Raw genomic sequence first — 19009 nt, 5'->3', positions numbered from 1 at the left:
GGTTTCATCATACACGTTCAGTCTGCTTCATATTTCTTCTCGGATTTTTGGAAGAAAAAAAGAACAGAACACAGAAAGCAACACCAAACGATGATCCACAGCTCCATCGTTGTCATGGCATAGGGCATGTTGATATTGCACGAATATCCAGCCATCCTTAAATTAGCACTCTTATAAACAATTTTCAAGCAAAGAAATGATCGGTTAGCAGTAACAGTCCGTTTACTCTTGAAATGCTGAGTTTCCAATTCATCTTCATCTCCTACCGATCACCCTCTACTTGCTCGCTAGATATCATTGCTTATTGGCGCTTCATCGCCAGAGAGAGAAAGGAAGAGGGAGACATGTTGGCTGCAAGGTTGCCATCGCCACCACTCACCATAAAAGGAATTATGGCTTCAAGATCATTGACGCTGCCAGTTGAGGCTGAATGGATTCTACCATCTTGCAGTTGAAGTCCCCATTCAAGCCTCTTAATCCTTGGATCCCCTCCAACTTGTATCGAAGTTAGCAGGCATGGTGCATAAGTCACAAATGGATAGACCGGCTAACCACTGGATCAGTGACAAACCGGTTTCAGATAATTCTCACCGGCTTATCAAGATGGGATCAATTTGAAGAGTAGATACAAATGTAATCTGTAGATGTTTACAAAGAAAACTTTCTGAGGAACAGCAAAATACCATGAAACATAAGCAGTATTTTATTGGAATATGTCTCATATATAACGCTCTTGCGGGAACACACACATCCTTGTAGTGAGCCTACAACACACAAGGCCCGAGCAGACTCGGAATGAGAACATACTGCTCCTTTGATCCTTAAGAATAAGCAATGACAATAGTCAACCAATTGAAACGCTTTTAAGCACCTTATGACCACCAATTGGGAATTATATATGCCAATGAGAAGGATATTTTTGCCTATTAGGCAGACCTCGTCCCCAATAGGTAGAAAATGATATGAGCAGACAATTAGTATGACATGCTCATGAAAATGTTGATGGAATGCCAAAGAATATTGAGTCCTTTAAAAGGGCAGCAACGCTTCTTATCAATTGACCTCTTGACCGCTTTCTTCTCACTTCCTCCTATCGCCACTGATCGAGAGGAACTCAAAGCTTCGGTGAGGAGGTTCATCACGGGAAACCCTTCCCGTGGCCTTTCGAGCGAGTGACGAGACCCTTGGCTCAGGTCCCGAATGATGGAGCCTCTGGGTGGCGGATGGACGGCTGCTGGTGCTGCTTGAGACCAACCGGCTTGTGCGACTTAATTGCTGATCATTAGGATCTGCAGAAGAACTTGGCCGGCTACTTGAAATGACCGCCCTTTTTGACATGCTGCCATTTCGAGAAGAGGATGCATGGGTTTTGTCTGAATCATGGACCTAGAAGTCAAAGCATACCTTGTTAATCATACTTCATTGAGAAACAAAAAGTATATAGAGAAGAATTCCATTTGTCATAAAAGCAGAAAAAAGGCAACAAAAATCATGTGATTTCCATTAATTGTGCTGTAATAATTCAAATAATAGCTAAATAAAAGGGAAGAAAAGATACTAGACTATGTATGGCATCCAAAAGTGTCAAAATTTCCATGCAATAGATAGATAAATATACATATGTATATGAGTAAGACTAAGTCAAAAAAATGATAGTTTATCACAAATAAAGAATTAATAGTTACCACATGTAAAGAATATTTATAAACATCTTCCCTCGACTGCAGCCATAAGTTGCTCCAAATGACCAAGCAGAGTTGTTGCATATCTAGCATCAAGACTCCTAAATCAATCTAAGATAGTGCTACCCTACTGCTCTTCATTTCTGCAATGTTTTTCAAGGAAAGAATCATATACATTCCTCCCATTTTTACTATCAAATGTTCTCTTAAAGATCACAAAGGGAAACAAATTTAGATCTCAAAAAGGCCATCCATAAGGTCAATCTTTAAAATTCTAATATTTAATAATTCAAGATAACTGCCCCTATAAAAAAGAGATTAACTTCTAAGAGCACTTCTTTAACACAAAAATAAACTAAACTTCAATATTGTACTTCATGGATGGCAAGGTTGTCAAATGACTCAAATTGCCTAGGCGATCCTAGGTTCTTAACCCTTTAAAGGCCCAGCTGCAAACTTAGGCAGCCAGCTGGTGCCTGAGTTACAAAAAAAATAAAAGTTAATACAATTGTATGGCTTCATATATAGAGTCATATAAAGTTCAGAGAAGACATATTAAAGAAAATCATATTGATAAACAGGATAGTTGTCAACTACATAAGTTATGCAATAGTTAAATCTTTGATTTAATTACTTTAGTTTTACTTAATATTTTTTCTATTAGGTGACTTAAAGAATTTAAAGATTCCCAGAATATAACACATTCAAGCAACAATTACTACCATAGCGAACATGTTAGAACTTCTTAAGATTTAGTGCCTTCAAAAAATCAATGAACAAGGCGCCTGCCTAGGAAAAGCGGCCCTAGGCAGCCAGGCGCCTGCCTAGGTGCCATCTAGGTGCTTCGGTGGCCACCTCACCTAAAGGCCCGGAAAGCATTAGGTGCCCAGGTAGTTGGGTTGTCAAAGTGCCGAGGTTGGACCTCCTAGGCACTTGAGCGGATGCATATGACGAACTTGACAGATTGTACATAAAGATGCTTGTAATAAGCTTGGCATGAGATTGCACATAAGATGATCGCAATATGCTTCTACATAAGATGACTGTACATAGATGTGTAGTAATTATGGCACAAAAAAAGGTGCAATACTTTTAATGGAAGATGAGGTTATGGAAATAAATGCTCAGTAAGCTTCAGTCAAGTATGTAATACACAAATATGCAATATAACAGTGGAGCACATAAATCAAAAACAAATACATGGATATCATAACTCTGCTCATTATTTCTACTCAATCAAGCAGGAGGTTCATGGACAATTTTTGATCCATGGAAGAATGAATAATGTCAGAAACTACAACTATATGACTTACAGCCTCTTTGGGTGATAACAATGAATCCTCCAAAGCTTTGTGCTTCAAATTTTCTCCATGTTGACCAGTACCTGAACCATGTCTCCTAGCAAATGCCTCAACTGCACCAGAGAACCTATCACGAACTTCTTGCCCTGCTGAAAAAAAAAGAGAAAGAAATCTTAATCAGAGATTCTGAGATCACGTGCTGGTCCTTCCCAGCTAATAACTTTACCAAAATTAGAAAACCAACCTGAAGTTCTTTCTACCCTTTCTGCAGATGGTACAACAGTTCCACCTGTTCTTCCACTGGGCTGCTGAAAAATAAGAAACAATGCAATATAAGCACAAGAGAGAAGCAATATAGGCCAAATTCAGAACATGTAAGGCATCTTATAGCACATACTCTCACTCTAGGATTGGAACCAATCTGGGGATACTTCAATACGGTCCAGTCAAATACATAATCAAACTGATAACCTGTGTAGCGCTTTTGTCAGGAACTGGGTAGCATATTTTAGAAAAAAAGCAGACAGAACTTCACTGTTTGAGTGCAACTAATATTGGAAAATATTACAAAATCAACATGAAACATATTAACCAGACCAACCTTCTCGAACAAAGAGGTCACGGAAAAGTCTCTTCAAATAAGAATAATCTGGCTTGTCCTCAAAACGCAATGATCGACAATAGTGGAAGTATGAAATAAACTCTGATGGATATGATTTACACAGCACCTGCCTCACAATGTTTTGCAATATATCTATTAACCTCCCCATGATTCCATTGGAAATGCAATCATAGGATCATCAGACTTAAGATCATTAAATACCTTGATGTAATAGAAAGATACAAAAAACACATGAGAACATTTTGAAGTACCTCAACTGGAGTAAGCATTTTCTTTTCACTAATCTTGTCGTATTTCTGCTTTTTAGTGCCAGCTTTTAAACCCTGCCAGGGAAGGCTGAAGTGCGAATACCGAAAAAGTAATAAGAACAAAAAAGAAGCATAACCATATAAGCATCCATCACATGGTAAAAGAAAAAGAAACAGAAATCACAGAACTAACCTTCCTCTTAGGAAATACATAAGCACATAACCAAGAGACTCCAAATCATCTCTCCTGCTTTGTTCTGCAGGAACATAAAGTAAGAACAAAGAGATGCCGAAATATTGGAGGATATGAAACTGGCAGACAGTTAAAATATGCGAGGCATGACACAGACCAACTCCAAGATGAGTATTGACACTAGCATATCTTGCCGTTCCTGTAAGATTCTTGTTCTCCCTGTAAAAGAGGATTTATTACATCTTCAGTAAATGCACCAGAAGGCAAACATTTACTAACAAGTATCTCATGAAAAATGACTTGCACATATGGTGATATGAATTTTGAAAGAAGGCATATTCTCAAAATTATTGTCAATGAGACAAGCATACACATTAAGGAAAATGGTAGCCAAGGTATAACCATAACGAAACTGAATTACAAGGAACCATAACATGTTTCACACATCAAAGTATGAATAACATCGCATGAAACATATCAAACATGCATATATAAATGCATATGTATACTATACTGATACTTTTGCATAAATGGGATCACAAATATAAATGGGAACCTCATATGTATTAGTGTACCAAAAAAACAATAAAAGATGGCATTGGAACTGTTTCAAATTTTAGACAAACAAACTATCAGAAATAAAAATAACAGTTTAATATAGTTCCATGCATAAGGGAAAATTGGCACCATGGATCAAACCAAGTCTCATACTTGAGAAACTTATGTACTTGAGGCCCCAGTCCAACTAAAGCACAAAAATCTATTGGAACCAGGTCTGGGCAAGCCAACCATACATGCCAAGGCTGAAGCCTGGTCCAAATCAAGATCATCTTATTTCATACTCAAGAGAAGCCATTCCAGAAAAAAAATCGGGCCATTCCTTCATGATCCCTGTGTAATAGCCATCAAGAAGCCATGCGTACATGCATGCATGCACACATGCATGTAATTGATACATTCATGCATGTGTCTGTGATGCACGCGTGCATGCATATGTTTCTGTGATGTTTGCTGCTTTGCAACTTAGCCTCGAACCAAACCAAAGAAGAGTTCAAGCTCTAGCTGCTCCCACAGACTTTAGAGGCTGAGATCCATCTAAGAAGAAAATAATGAGGTCTACTAATTTAGTGAATTCTGGGAGACAAAGGATTCAGTCGAGTAATTAGCTAGAAGAGGGTTTTGCTGTGAAGTTGTGAACCTTTTTATCATCTCCTTTTTGTGTTGCATCTCTCAAAGTAATTTGTGTTGTATCGGGGGGTTCCTTAAAAATGGTCATACGAAATATCTGCCAAGTAATTTATACATAATCAGGATCAGAATTGGGTTGACAGGACCCTGTTAGATTCCAGTGTAGCTTTATTTGGGTTATTTAAATATTAGGAATAAACTAGGGGCAAAATGAAGGAATAGGCTACACAAGTTCAGATTAAACTATTCAACCATTTTCACGAAATAGCTTCATCTGAGTTAAAGTGGAGAAAGTCCCTAAACGGCACTTTCAGCTTTTCTGAAATTCCAAAAGTACCCTTCCTTTAACATGCTTTCTTCTGAAGCCAAAAATGTTGCTTAGCAAAACAAAGCTAGATAAGTGGGTTTTATTCAGGCTTATCCCAGTTTATTGCAAAAAAGTTTGTTGGGAGAACAAAGCTGAAAAGGCAGGGTTTTTCCAGGTTTATTCCAGTTTATTCACAAACCAATAATGGCCTAAGTCAACCAAAGTGTAAGTCACGTTGGTGAGCTTCAAGTGGAAAGGTTGGGTAACCTGCCCAACTTGAGACAGACTCAAAGAATTCCTGCTATGGGCTCCCAACACAAAACACCCTAAAGCCGATGGTTAAGGCCTATTTGAAGGGTCCGACCAGACCCTATCCCTACCCAAACCATACAAATATTTGTCAAAATGGATCTTTTCTGAATCAACCTGTTCCAACCTAACCTTAACGAACGTAATCTGTCATTGAGTTCAAGATTATGGAATAAAAAGTGGGATTTCGGTTTTGGTTCTGAGTTTGCTTTCAGGCTGGGTTTGCGCTGGATATTTTCTTGCTTGGGTCAGGTATGGTCTGGCCTAAACCCACCCAGTCCAACGAAGTTGCAGTCATAAATAACAGTATAGGCAAAGTATGAACAATCTATACACTATAGATAACAGGAAGGGCTTGGAAATTTAAAGACCTTGAAAATAGATGATCAGACCACCGTGCGCATATGATCTGACTATTGTTTTATGCTTTAGATACAAAATACAGAGTATTTCGATATAAAGACCCAAGAAAATCCTATATACACTTCCAAAGATCATTTAAAGTATTAATCCAGAGCGAATGATTTTCCTAGTGACAGAGAAACACAAATGAAATACAAGGTCACTTTATCTAAACTACTTTTCTGGTAATCAAAATCTCATTTCCTCAAGCACAAACTTGACAGCGCTGTGTCAATCTCAGAAAACTCCAGAGATAAATTGATATGATTATTGATAACTCACTGTTCAACTTTTGGTTTTAATTGTTCACATAAGTTAAAGGTACACTTGCCACTACAATGTCTAGAAATCTTCATAAATCCCTCTTCAATGCCTCTGCATTTAATTTCTCCTTAAGAGATAACTAAATATAGTGATGATGCATATGAATCAATAAAGGTAATGGACAATGATGAAGAGAGAGCAAGAAAATTGGTACGCACAAAGACTAGTTGTTAGCCCAAGTAAATAGTGTATGATAACTGAAAAGTAACGCAGTATGAACTACACATCTTCAAACAAATTGCTTATTTAACTTGCCGATTCACAAATTAAGTATTGACTGAACCAACTGGTTCACTTCGTGAAGCAGGTTTAACTCAAGGCTGAATTGAATTAATCTACTTCGAGGAACAGGAGAAACAAGGGGTTTGAGCCAGTCACATATGACTGAAGTCACTGAAGCAATTGGTTCACTTCAAAGCAGGCTGAATTAGGGGCTGAATTCAAGTAGTCTAGCATCAAAAACAAGAGAAACAATGGGCTTAAGAGAATCAATCTAGCAAAATGACCCACCGCCATGTCAATCATCAGACCGTTAATTGAAGTTAGCAACCCATGTTTGACCAACTTCAATAAAGTGGTTCACTTGTTTTTGGAGGATTTAAAGAGTTCTAGAGGGTGAAGGAATATGCCTCTGAAATGACTGTGAAGACTAATCAACTCATCTGAAAAATATCTAGTCTAGCTACTAGAGGTTTGCTAGATATCTGAAATTCGTGTAAGTTAACTAGAATGAAAATTTGAGAAGCTAGGCACCTTCATACAAAGGCTAGAAATAGTGTTTATGGAAGAAACCACCTTGACTCCATTTTAGTTCTTTTGCAGCAATTGATCTTGTGCTTTAAAGAATATGTAGCAACATGTATACAGCTCCTTTTCTTATTCCACAGTATCAAACATGACCTTAAACAAAACTACAAGTTGAATGGCGTAATCAAATTCAAGTTCAGCTCATAAATAAATATAAAAATAAGTACAAAATTAAATTCTTTAATACCAGTATGCAGGAAAGGCAACCTTTAATCTGAAAGTGATATAAGAAGTAAATGACTCTTCACCTGTAAGGTATGTGCCTATGAGTTTGCAGGTCTCTATATTTTTTTGCGAGGCCATAGTCTATAATATAAACCTGATATAGAGAGAAAAATGTCAAATTACCATGAAATGATACTGTCAAATTTTGGGTTGGAATATAAAATATAATACATGAAGGTTCATTTATCCAGCGGCACTAGCAATTTAACATCAAATGAAGATGCATATGCAAAACCTTCAACTCTAAATACATAATCAGAATTCTTGATGTACAACTGATGAAAAGTTGAATAGGTAAAGGCAAACAATGCAACAGTGGGAAACCAGCAGAAACTTATATTGCATATATGGCACTAAATCAGAAAAGAAAAAAGCAAACCTAATTTTTCCCACTATCTGGCTTAGCTTGTTTGACATTCATGATGAATATCCTCTTTACTTTTACCAGTCCATTGCGAACAACAATACTGCAACAAATAATCAAATGCTGGTATTCTCTGATGGTTCTTGTTACAGTGCTCAAGTTTCAAGCATAGTTGTCACGAGCGCCCACCTAGGCGCCTGGGCCAGGCCTGCTTAAACAGCCCATAACATGGGCGATCACCAAGCAATCTAGGTGCCTTCCTGGGCACTCTGGTGTTGCCTAGGCCACCCAATTTTAATAGGCAATCAACTAGCCCAGCACAAATAGACTAACAACTAATAGAAAAGAAAGGAGGTAACTTCCTTCAACCTCATCATTCTTTCATTTGAGATCCAACCTACAGCTGGCTCTCTCCTACCCCTTGGATGATGCCAACACTCCACTCTCCACTCTCTTCCAACCATGAACGGTCTCCGACAAGGCTTGCATGATGGCTGGCAAGTTCTTCACAGTAGTTGACAATGACGCTTCATCTCATCCTCTCACCAATAAGTCTCTTGCTTTCTCTTTCATTCTAACTACCTCCCCTCCTCTATTTCTCCATCTGACTCCCTCTCTGTCTCCTTTTTTCTCTCTCATCTTGTTAAGTCCCCAAAGGATGGGGTTGCCTCAAGCCTCCGATCCTTATTTTGCAATGGCTGCTAGGGAGCAAAAGTCACTATTGGTAGTTGTTACCATTGTTCCTTCTCTTAAAATTACTTGAATGATTCTGTTCAAATATTTAGGGTTTAGGGAGTTAGATGAACCTTTTTTGGGGTGCTCCTGATGCTTCGAATTTTATTGTAAATTTTGCCCAATTAGAATTTTTTTTGGTTAAAATTGTTCTGCTCTGTTTATTCTGAAATTTTTTCTCTGTTTTCATATTTGCTGAATAGCAGTATTTGGTAGAAGAAAGAAAGCTTAAAAATTTCTGTTCAAAGGAGGGAAAGGGAGGTTTTCTTCAAAGCCAGAGAAAATTGAATAATCATGCTCTCCTTTATGTTAGAGATCGTTTTATTTTTATTTTCTGTTAGTCCTGTTCTGTTATGCTCTAGACTCTTACAAAAAATCTTACTTTCTTTTCATCTATCTTCGGTAATTGCTACTAGTGTCACAAAGATTGTCATAGTGGAAAGAAATTTTTTTCAACAATAGTATCCTGATGCTTTTATAATTAAAATCATTCTAAGTGCCTGCTCAATCATTTGAGCTAAGACAATAATGGTGTTGCATACTTGTGTTCTGTAAGTTTAGAATAAACAACAAAATTAGGATAGGCTAGGAAATGCCATGTTTTGAGCAAAACTCATGCACTAATTACTACCAATGTATTTATTGGTCAAGTTTATTAAAAACAATGCAAATCTTAATATTTAAAATAGATGAAGGTATAGATTATCTTGTAAATTTTGTACAAATTTTGTCGTCTGAGTGGTCGCCTAATCAGCTAGCATATAGGAGGGTCCATTGCCTACAGTTGCCTGGCCTATTGGACAACTATGGTTGCAAGAGCAGTTGTCTTTCTTGTAATCAACATTTTTTACAAACAACAGATCAGGCACCCACCATACCAGGTGCACTAGAGGTCCAACCGGATTAAAAGGCACTGTCAAGGTTCCAGCAACAATGAGGATGTGGATGCCACTACCAGCTGCCACTTGTGACTGCCACTCACCGACCTGACATTAAGATGCTCCCATCATAGGATGCTTCGGCAATTAAGTAATTAAATATTTATATTGCATGAAGCATCTGACTTATTCATTATAGTTATGAGAGACATACATACCCCTGCAAAGATACAGGGGTATATACCTCAACATGTCATAGTATCACTATTTTAGGAAATTTACTAAGTCAGAACACTCATAATTGTCTGCAACTAATGTCTTATGTGACACCTCAAGGAAAGCATCTCCTCCAACAGAAAATAACCTTTCTTTGTCCTAAATAAGTATGTGAGCGAATATTGATATGTTGTTGAGTCAGCGATGGGTAAGTGCTGGAGATGGTACCTGAAGTTTGGAGGAAAATTAGAATTACCAATAAAAATAAATGAAATATCTCCTATCACTTATCAATCATATTATATATATAATAGAATCATTTAATCTGAAATGCAATTATTTTTTTTAAAACTCAACAATACATAGAAAATGAAGAAAAAATGCAGATCAGTTCAAATTGTGGAAGGCCTTTATGGGATAAGATGACTAAAAAATGATGAATAGGGTTTGACACTAATCACGGGCCATACCGTCCATAATTAGAACACATAGTCAAAGGGTCAAACTTTTAAAGGCAATTAGGCTTTCTACAAGGTGTTGGGACTTCATAAGGTGCGGTGTCATGCCAATTAGCAAAAGATAGTCTAAAACGATGGTGACTCTTTTCTGAACTGATCTGAGGGGAAGGTGGACCTAGGCTTAGAACACCAAATGGCGGGCCATCACACAAGTCTAGTAGCTCCTGGTGTGCCCCACATCATTCCTTTATCTTTGGAGAAGCCTATCATTGTCCAGGTGAAGTGATTTACTCAATCTATTGGACTGTTTGCCCATTGGGATAGAGTCATGATAGGGATGGGCTGCCCATCCAATACGAAGAGTCCTCTAATATAACTATTTCCCAAATCATACTTTGTGGGACGCCTTCACGCGTGACCTGATCTTACTGAGTATGGCCCAAGACTCTAAGGTATGGTATGCTATACAATACTGAACCAGATGGTACGAAACATACAGTACCATACCGGTAAACAATATGGAAGGCATACCGACATTCGGTATGCCAAACCGGCCTCCGTACCGAACGTAACAACACAGTTGCACAATCTGTTGTCTCTTGTTAACTGTCGATGTTTTCTCCTCATATCTCCTTAATTCTTATCTCCAAATGTTATTAGGGATCGAAGACAAAGAGTTAAGGGTGAATTGACCTTTAAAGCCCACGCAGCCTGCCCCACCAAACCAAACTAGGCCCTACCCATCCCACATTCTCTACTCGATTCATTATTTCTACCCGACCAGCAAACAGCCATGCCACATGTATGAGCCACCTAGGCCTATTCAAGTACCTAAGTAATCACTAAGTGGTCCAGCCATCTACCAAAGCCAGCTAGGCCCAAGGGGCATCTCCACACCTATGCATTCATAGAGGCTGCATACATGGGCAGTGGTTCTGTTCTTAGTAAAGTCAGGAGTGAATATTATATGGGGTAAGCTATCTCCAATATATCACCAATACCACACCTATCTGGCAATCATTTTATTTTATGAATATAAAGCACATCAACAACACAGTTCCATCACTTTTGCATGGGAAAAAATTGTACATCCCTGAAAAAATATATAAGAATCTTACACTTACTAAAAGAACATTGGTGTTGTATCTTGTAGTATTATTGCAAAAATATATTTGTCATTTTCCTCTCGGACATCCTCTTGACCCCTTGAGGTTTTCTTCAAGGTTGATCTAAGTAATCACTCCCTGAGATTGTTGAGTCAAGGAAAGGGTCCTATATTTCTCAAATTTATTTTAAGAATTATGGGCACTTCTCCTTATGATGTGATTGCATTCTTGTCTAAATATTTGCTTATTTTTCACCACATTCGTAACAATCAGATTGATCAAATCAAGGGTCAATATTAGGTAATGTAACTTGGCTTACCTAAATCGGGAAGAGGCCAAAAGAAACATGTTATATTTAATTTTGTTTTGTGCGACGGATTCCAAGTCTTTTCTTCATGATGGATACCATTCTATTTCTTCATCTTGCAGCGCTAAAGCATCAATGGGCAAAATTATAAGCTCTTAGCCACTTGAAAGCTCAAATTTACTTGAACATTGGTTATAGTTTGGGGATGGAAAACATTATCATATGCCAAGAGTAGTATAATCAAGTACCATAATCCTGTTGTTGTTAACCATATATGTCCCACTCCATATTATATAAATGTAAACTCACTCTTCATCACTCAAAGAAGTTATTATGAGTTTTTAATTATTGGTGAATATTAATTCTACTGTTCAGAATGCAATGAATTTAGTGCATATAATATAACATGCTAACAGCAAATGGCTCTTGAATAAGCATAACAACAACATCAGGCTGGTGTGATTATTTGCTCTCAATCAAGGATATGAAACATAATGTCCCCACAAAAAAATGAAGAAATCGATCACACCCTCCATTATGTAATTCACTCCAAATCAAGTATATACTAGCTATATATGATAAGAAATGAATGCATTAAAAAAAGGCATTCAATTTGTTATCCATTTAACTCCTAGCCTGAAATCAATATATGCCACGTTATGAGAATATTATTCAATAACACCATTGACATACTAAGAGAACATCTAATCAACAAGAAGCAATAAGCCAACCTTTTAATTTAACACAATGGAAACGTTAAACAACTCTGACAGTAACCAGAAGTCAAGAGAACAAACATTTCATGTAGACAGCTACAAGTGGCATGAAAATCTGAACTCCTAGAATTCCAATAGGCAATCAAGTCTGGTGGAGACAAATATCTAGATATGCTGTTTAAATAGATAAGCCTATGAACTCGTTTTTCCTGGTTACGAAACTCCAGAAGTAATAATTTCAAGGATAAACCAATGTAAAAAAGATTTTTAAAAAAAAACTACATCATTTTCCTTTAGAAGCTAAAATATGGAAGCCGACTATGTAATTTTCACATTAAACTGGTATCACCTCTAGGAATGAGATAGTCACCAACCTGATTTGCTTTACGACCTAAACCCATGAGGAAATTGTCTGGCTTAATATCACGGTGAAGAAAGCCCCTTGAGTGCATATACTCAACTCGGTTAAGCTGTGTACAAATGTCGTTCAGTAAGAAATAATTTTCAATCAGTAGCCAAGGGTTAAAGTTCTCTCTCTGTTTTGATAAATAGTCATCATCATTAAGAACGTAAAATAGTGGACAATGAGAAACTGATGCACTTACTAATTGATCAGCAAGCATAAGTACTGTTTTCAATGAAAATTTCCGGTTGCAATAATTAAACAGATCTTCCAAGCTTGGTCCAAGAAGATCAATGACCATGACATTGTAATCTCCCTCCACACCAAACCACTTCAAGTGGGGAATTCCAGCTTTGTTTAAATAGCATAAAACAAAGAAATCACCAAGGTTGATCATATAAACAAATGAGTCACATATCCAGAGATTAGAACTTACTTCCGCCCTGAAGCAGCATATACAATTTAGACTCGTAGTGAAGCTGGGGATGTTTTGTCTTCACAGATTCCTGATGATTTTAGTATATAAATGGAAATTAGAAAATAAAATTTATCTGTTGACACTAAAGATATAACATGTGAATAAAGACTATTATGTAGAAAAATTTTGAACAGATGTGAGATGAAGGCATAAATAAAGTTCTGTAGTCATGTTATACTCTCCTTCCCGGTTTCATTGTAACCCACATGATACCACAGCTGTATGGATCCTTTAACAATGTCAGAAAACCATACATAAAAATTTACCAAAATCAATTTTCCATGGATCACTTCCATTACATGTAATCTCAGCTCATTCCTGCGAATTCAATATTGCAAAGACCCTTGTCCATGAACCAAGCCAGAAACACTAACTCAGCTTCTCATTCTACTTAAAGAAAATAAGATTTGACTATAACTTCATGCTCTACTAGGAATCTGCATGTTTTACTCTAAGACTACAACTCTAGGAAGCAGAAACCAGAAAGGCAGAGGGAGGAATTGTTCGATCACAAATCAAGTCACATGGTTAAGTAGGGAGAAAAAACTTCCTTCTCAAAAAGACAGTCAGATCCTTATAGGTGAATACCAGGTCAATTACATTTAAGAAGATATATGGAAGTAACTTGTTGCTTCTCATACTGAACCTATATATAATGCAGCACAATATATATAAACAGTAAAATATGAATGATGAAGAATATTGGCAACATAATTGTAGTAGCCAAATATATATATATATATATATATATATATATATATATATATATATATATATATATATATATATATATATATATATATATATATATATATATATATATATTATAAGCAGCCTGCCTAGTGTCACACCAGCATCCCCCGAGTTGCTTAAATTTTAAGAGGAAAGTACTTTTTCCAAAACCAACAGAATGGTTTACTTTAGAATAACATCAGTACCTATCTTGAAGAAGAAAAAAAAAAGCAAAGAAAGAAAGAAAGAAAAACATGAAAAGTTTTGTAAAGAAATTTAGTCACTCCATTCTTAAACATATGGCATGCCACAGAAATGGAACACTCCCGAGAAATTAAGGAAGGAAACAAACATAAAAGAAGAAAAACTTGAAAAGATCTCTAGACTTTATATGACTTCAGATGTGGAAGAAGACTTTCAGCACATACCAATTTGATGGCCACTTCTTCTCCACTCTGTATATTAACACCTATGCCAAATCAACCCAACAAAAAAAAAATTAAACTTTCTCATCAACGTACAATAATGAAAAACGAACTACAAGAAAGCAAATGAATACCAAAAAAAAAAAAATAGCAATTAAAAATACCTAGATAGAGCTCGCCAAAGGAGCCACTCCCGATTTTCCTCCCGAGCTTAAACTTCCCCCCGATGACATGCTCCATGATAATTTATAAAATAAAAGACAAGATCCAAACAAGAAAACAGACAAAAGGCCAATCCAAGAACCCCAAAAAAGCTGCTTCTTGTAGACAAAGAATCCTCGAATATTTCAGAAAAATTTAAAAGAAAAAAGAAACCTTTTAGTGTATGACCAACCGAGAGACTCCTTAAAGATTCAAGAACTACAATCCCAACGGAACCAAAATTAGAAGGATCAGATAAATGCTCCTCCAATCTTTAAAGATTTAGCGCCACCGCCCCCAACACCGAACCCTAGATCACCACCCCCGTAACTTCTCTCCTCGCATTCCCAATATGTTAGGGACCTACATTACCACCGAATCGAAACCCCAATCACCAGACCCTCCGCATTCCGATTCCCGCACCACCAGATTCCAGAATGCAACATCCCGAATCAGAACCCTAAGGATCCCCACCGCGGAAGCCGCCGGGCCCCACGAATCGATCCACATTACCGTGGAAACAACGCGCATGCCATCGATCCGACCCGGACACCCTAGAATCCCCCACCGCCGGCGCGAATCACGCCGTGAGATCGGATTAACGAGTAAGAAGGGGAAATCTGCTCCTCCGATCGAGGAGGAAGATCGAACGCAGCGAACGAGGGCGAGGAAAAAAGATCTTTCGGAGATCGTCGGGGGGCAGGGGAAGCGGGGGAAATTCCCAAATTTGTGAACGGTCGGTCGGTTCAGAGAGACAAAAAGAGAGGGGGAGAAGAGACGGAGGCGGAAAAGGAGGGAGTTGGAGAGGAGGAAAAGAATGCGATAATGCCCAAAAAGGGACAAAAGGCCGCTGGGTTTTTTTATTTTATTTTAATCCATTTTTTTATTCTTTTATTTGCATTTTTAAATATTTTTGTTTATGATATTTCCACCTGGCCCATTTCTTAGGATACACTCCATGAAAGTTCCTGGGGATGGGAGAAACGTGTCGGTTGCAAATTGATAAGAAAGGTTGGGCCACAATTCTTTAGTCCAAGCCATCTAATTCACTAAATTATAATTATCTAATTCACTAAATTTTCCTGGAAAGCAAAATTTATTTAAAAAGAATACATTTATTAATATGGTTCCAATTCTTGATAAGGTATCTGAATTTAGTCTTATTCTTATTTTTTGGTAAATAGTCCAATTTGATTTTACATAGAAAAGTAGCAGGATTTATTCAAATAATTTATCCTATGCTTGAAAATAAAGATAAAATGTGACACTAAATTATATATTTAAAATATTTTTCTAATTTACCGAGAGAACTCTACATGAAAGGATTCTAGACCCAAATGATGAATCGAACCCGTAAAAAACCCAAGCCACATCTTGTAATTAATCAAGCTTGGCACGCGCAAGCAGTTTGGTAAATATTTTAACATGATTAGTTTGATCACTAAATTGCTTTCTCTAAAATATTATTATGGAGCACCTAGGATGATACAAGATTCCCTTTCCCTATAGCATGGCCCATGTTTACCATGCAATCACATAAATTATTGAGCAGGTATGCATAGATATGTTTGTTTGTAGGTTTCTTAGTGTACGACCGATGCTTATTGTACGAGCATGTAACTTATGAAGCAGGCATGCATAGATATGTTATTTTTGGTCCATCAATCATGTTGATTTAAGTGGCTATCTAGTCACTAAACTATTAAATAAAGGTTGATTAAGCTTAAACTGAACCATGAACATCCATTCAATTGCTCATGTTCATAAGCAAATGCTAAACAAAATTTTTGGAGATTACTTAGCCAATCATAATGGGAGCTGATGTGGTCATATATATATATATATATATATATATATATATATATATATATATATATATATATATATATATATATATATATATATATATATATTGATAACTTAGTTAACATGAAATAAAGAAAATGCAATTTTTTCACTAGTGTTATAATTTCTTGGATACATCAAACAATGCAGAAATAAGAAACAATAACATGTTGTATTAACATAACAATCTGCAAAGTATTAGGTCTTTTATGAAGAGATAGTAGCATGAGAGCTTCAAAAACAAGGCTATGAAGTCTTTCTTGAATCAGTTGTGATGATCAACAAATGCATTTTGCATCATAAGCAGTGCAACTAACTAGAAAAATTAAGTTTGTTACCCAACAGTAATTACAGTTGGTGCATCACAATAAAGTTTTCTTTATTTGCTTATCATCAATAAGCCCTGGTCAACTACATTTTACTAAAACAAGTTTTCCATGGTTAACTAAATCTAAATATAGTGCAACTTTCTTTCTACACATAGCTAAGTTTAGTGTAGGTTGGCCATGTTTAGTTTTAAGAGCATTGGGTCATGTTGGCCAAGTTTATCCATATTTGGGGTATGACAATTGAGTTCGCTATAGTTGACCAAGAACAAGTACCACATACATGAGCATCATTTGCTCTCTTTTTTAATATTTTGCTATTGACTAACTATAGTTGACTATCAAATAAGATTTGTAATAATGATACTGGATAGAATGAACAAGAATATAATGAGGAATGAATATGAGGGAAAAAAAACTCGAATCAATCGAGGATGAAAAATTGATAACAATCAATTGACATTATATGAGCATACACATAAGGTCAAGAAAAGGTATTGATATGGTAAGATGCTTGAATTTATATTGAAGTGGTTAAAAACAAGAGTCAAAAAAACTAAGTTTACATGGATGTTTTTTTTTTTTCGATTTTATTTGTTTGCCAAACTTGGACATAGAAATCTGAATGAGTATCAAAGAGAGTGAGAGATCAAACCCAGGTTTCAGGTTATAATATAAGAGACTTTACCAACTTAGCCAGTTAGCACCCCTCCCAACCTGGCTAATATAGATGATAGTTCTAAGAAAGCATTTTTCAAATGTATATGGGATATGCTATTGTATGTTTGGATGGATAGAAAATCGGGCTGCTCACTTTCAAACTAAATGATATAGGCCATCCAAATTCAAGATTCAAATTATTAAACATGATGTACACTAAAAAAATACTTGGAAATAAAAATTCACATATTCTTAGTTGTCTCTAACCTGTACATTAAACTGGTAAAAAAATAGATGGTGTCAATCGTACTAGTAAAATACATGATAAAACATTTAATTTGATATCCACTTTATGAATTATGATCTACATATCTTAAAACTAAGGTAGATTTAAGTTCACCAAGTTTTGATATTTTTTTGAGATGTACTGGATTTTAATGATTAGATCCTAGAATCATGTTGTTAAAATCGTTCATTTTGGCACCTGCTTGATTATTATTAGAGAGCACTAAATATACAAATTTTGGTGTCTAGACATTTTTTATAATATAGATGATATTCAATAATTTGGATATATATATATATATATATATATATATATATATATATATATATATATATATATATATATATATATATATATATATAGACACACATACACACGTATATATGTATGGATATGGTATATGCTATTATGTCCTCAAGTGGACCGGAAATTGGTTTGCTCACCTTGAAGATAAAATGATGGGCCATCCAAATTCAAGATCCAAATCATGGAATATAATTTATTAAAAAAAAAGTCTCTAAATCAAAGTTCATATATTTTAGTAGTTTCTAGAATCTGCATCAAGTTGGGAACAAAATGAATTGCACTAATATAGCAAAATACATGATAAAACACATAAATTAAAATTCTGCTTTATGGATCATTATTTATGCATTTTAAAATATAGATAGATTTAAATTCACTATGTTTCAATAGTTTGATCATAGTAAAATATATTATCGTGCTATAAAAACCATCTATTTTGATACCCGATGATTTGGTTAAAGACTACCAAAATAAATGAATTTTGGTTTCTTGGCCTTTTTAGATATAGATCATTTTCAATAGTTGTATCAAGAATTTGGACAACCTATTATTGATTTTGAAAGTGCACATACTGATTGCCCAATCTACTGAAGTACATAATAGCATCTTCAATCCGATAGCATTTGAATACCTATAGTTGGGAAATGCATCTTTGTAAGCACATTTCTAATGTTTGGTTTAGTGGATTTGTAGTTGCAGTAAAATAAGATTTGTGTATTTGTCTGTAAGCTTTGGTTGTATTTAAAATAGTATTAATTATGTCTTGACAAACCATTGTCCTTTTTTAGGATATAAATTCATTATAAAATATTTTCTAGTTGTATTAGTTTGTCCTGCAACATTTTGGCTGTAAGACAAAAAGACTGCAAAGGGCTCTGATATGGAGTTTGCTTGTAGAATTTTGGCCAACATATAACAATCCAAACACTGGAAAAGAGCCACCTCCTACAACTAGGATTCAC

The 19009-nt window shown here is 35.9% G+C and overlaps 1 protein-coding gene across 4 annotated transcripts; it reads right to left on the bottom strand.

The window, feature by feature from the left end:
* Window positions 1-680: 680 nt before the first annotated feature.
* Window positions 681-15482, bottom strand: LOC103717599 (casein kinase 1-like). Of its 4 annotated transcripts, none has more exons than XM_039116716.3 (14): window positions 14588-15465; window positions 14427-14467; window positions 13225-13294; window positions 12991-13139; window positions 12760-12855; window positions 7632-7702; window positions 4204-4265; window positions 4047-4110; window positions 3857-3941; window positions 3585-3711; window positions 3381-3454; window positions 3228-3291; window positions 2996-3132; window positions 681-1386 (listed from the first exon to the last, which is right to left on the bottom strand). In XM_039116716.3, the coding sequence occupies exons 1-14, from the start codon at window positions 14661-14663 to the stop codon at window positions 1081-1083; spliced, it is 1422 nt and encodes a 473-aa protein (XP_038972644.2). In that variant the 5' UTR covers window positions 14664-15465; the 3' UTR covers window positions 681-1080. The 4 variants fall into 4 exon arrangements, with proteins under 4 accessions (XP_038972644.2, XP_038972646.2, XP_038972647.2 ...); XM_039116718.3 differs by having other exon boundaries at window positions 2996-3129; XM_039116719.3 differs by lacking the exon at window positions 14427-14467 and having other exon boundaries at window positions 14588-15482.
* Between the last annotated feature and the right edge of the window lie 3527 nt (window positions 15483-19009).

Source organism: Phoenix dactylifera, chromosome 3, assembly GCF_051530095.1.
Source record: "Phoenix dactylifera cultivar Ajwa chromosome 3, Ajwa_hap1_PhDact_Kaust_v1.1, whole genome shotgun sequence".
NCBI classification, from domain to species: domain Eukaryota; kingdom Viridiplantae; phylum Streptophyta; class Magnoliopsida; order Arecales; family Arecaceae; genus Phoenix; species Phoenix dactylifera.
The sequence above is the reverse complement of the archived record's forward strand: the minus strand, read 5'-3'. Positions and strand labels throughout refer to the sequence as shown.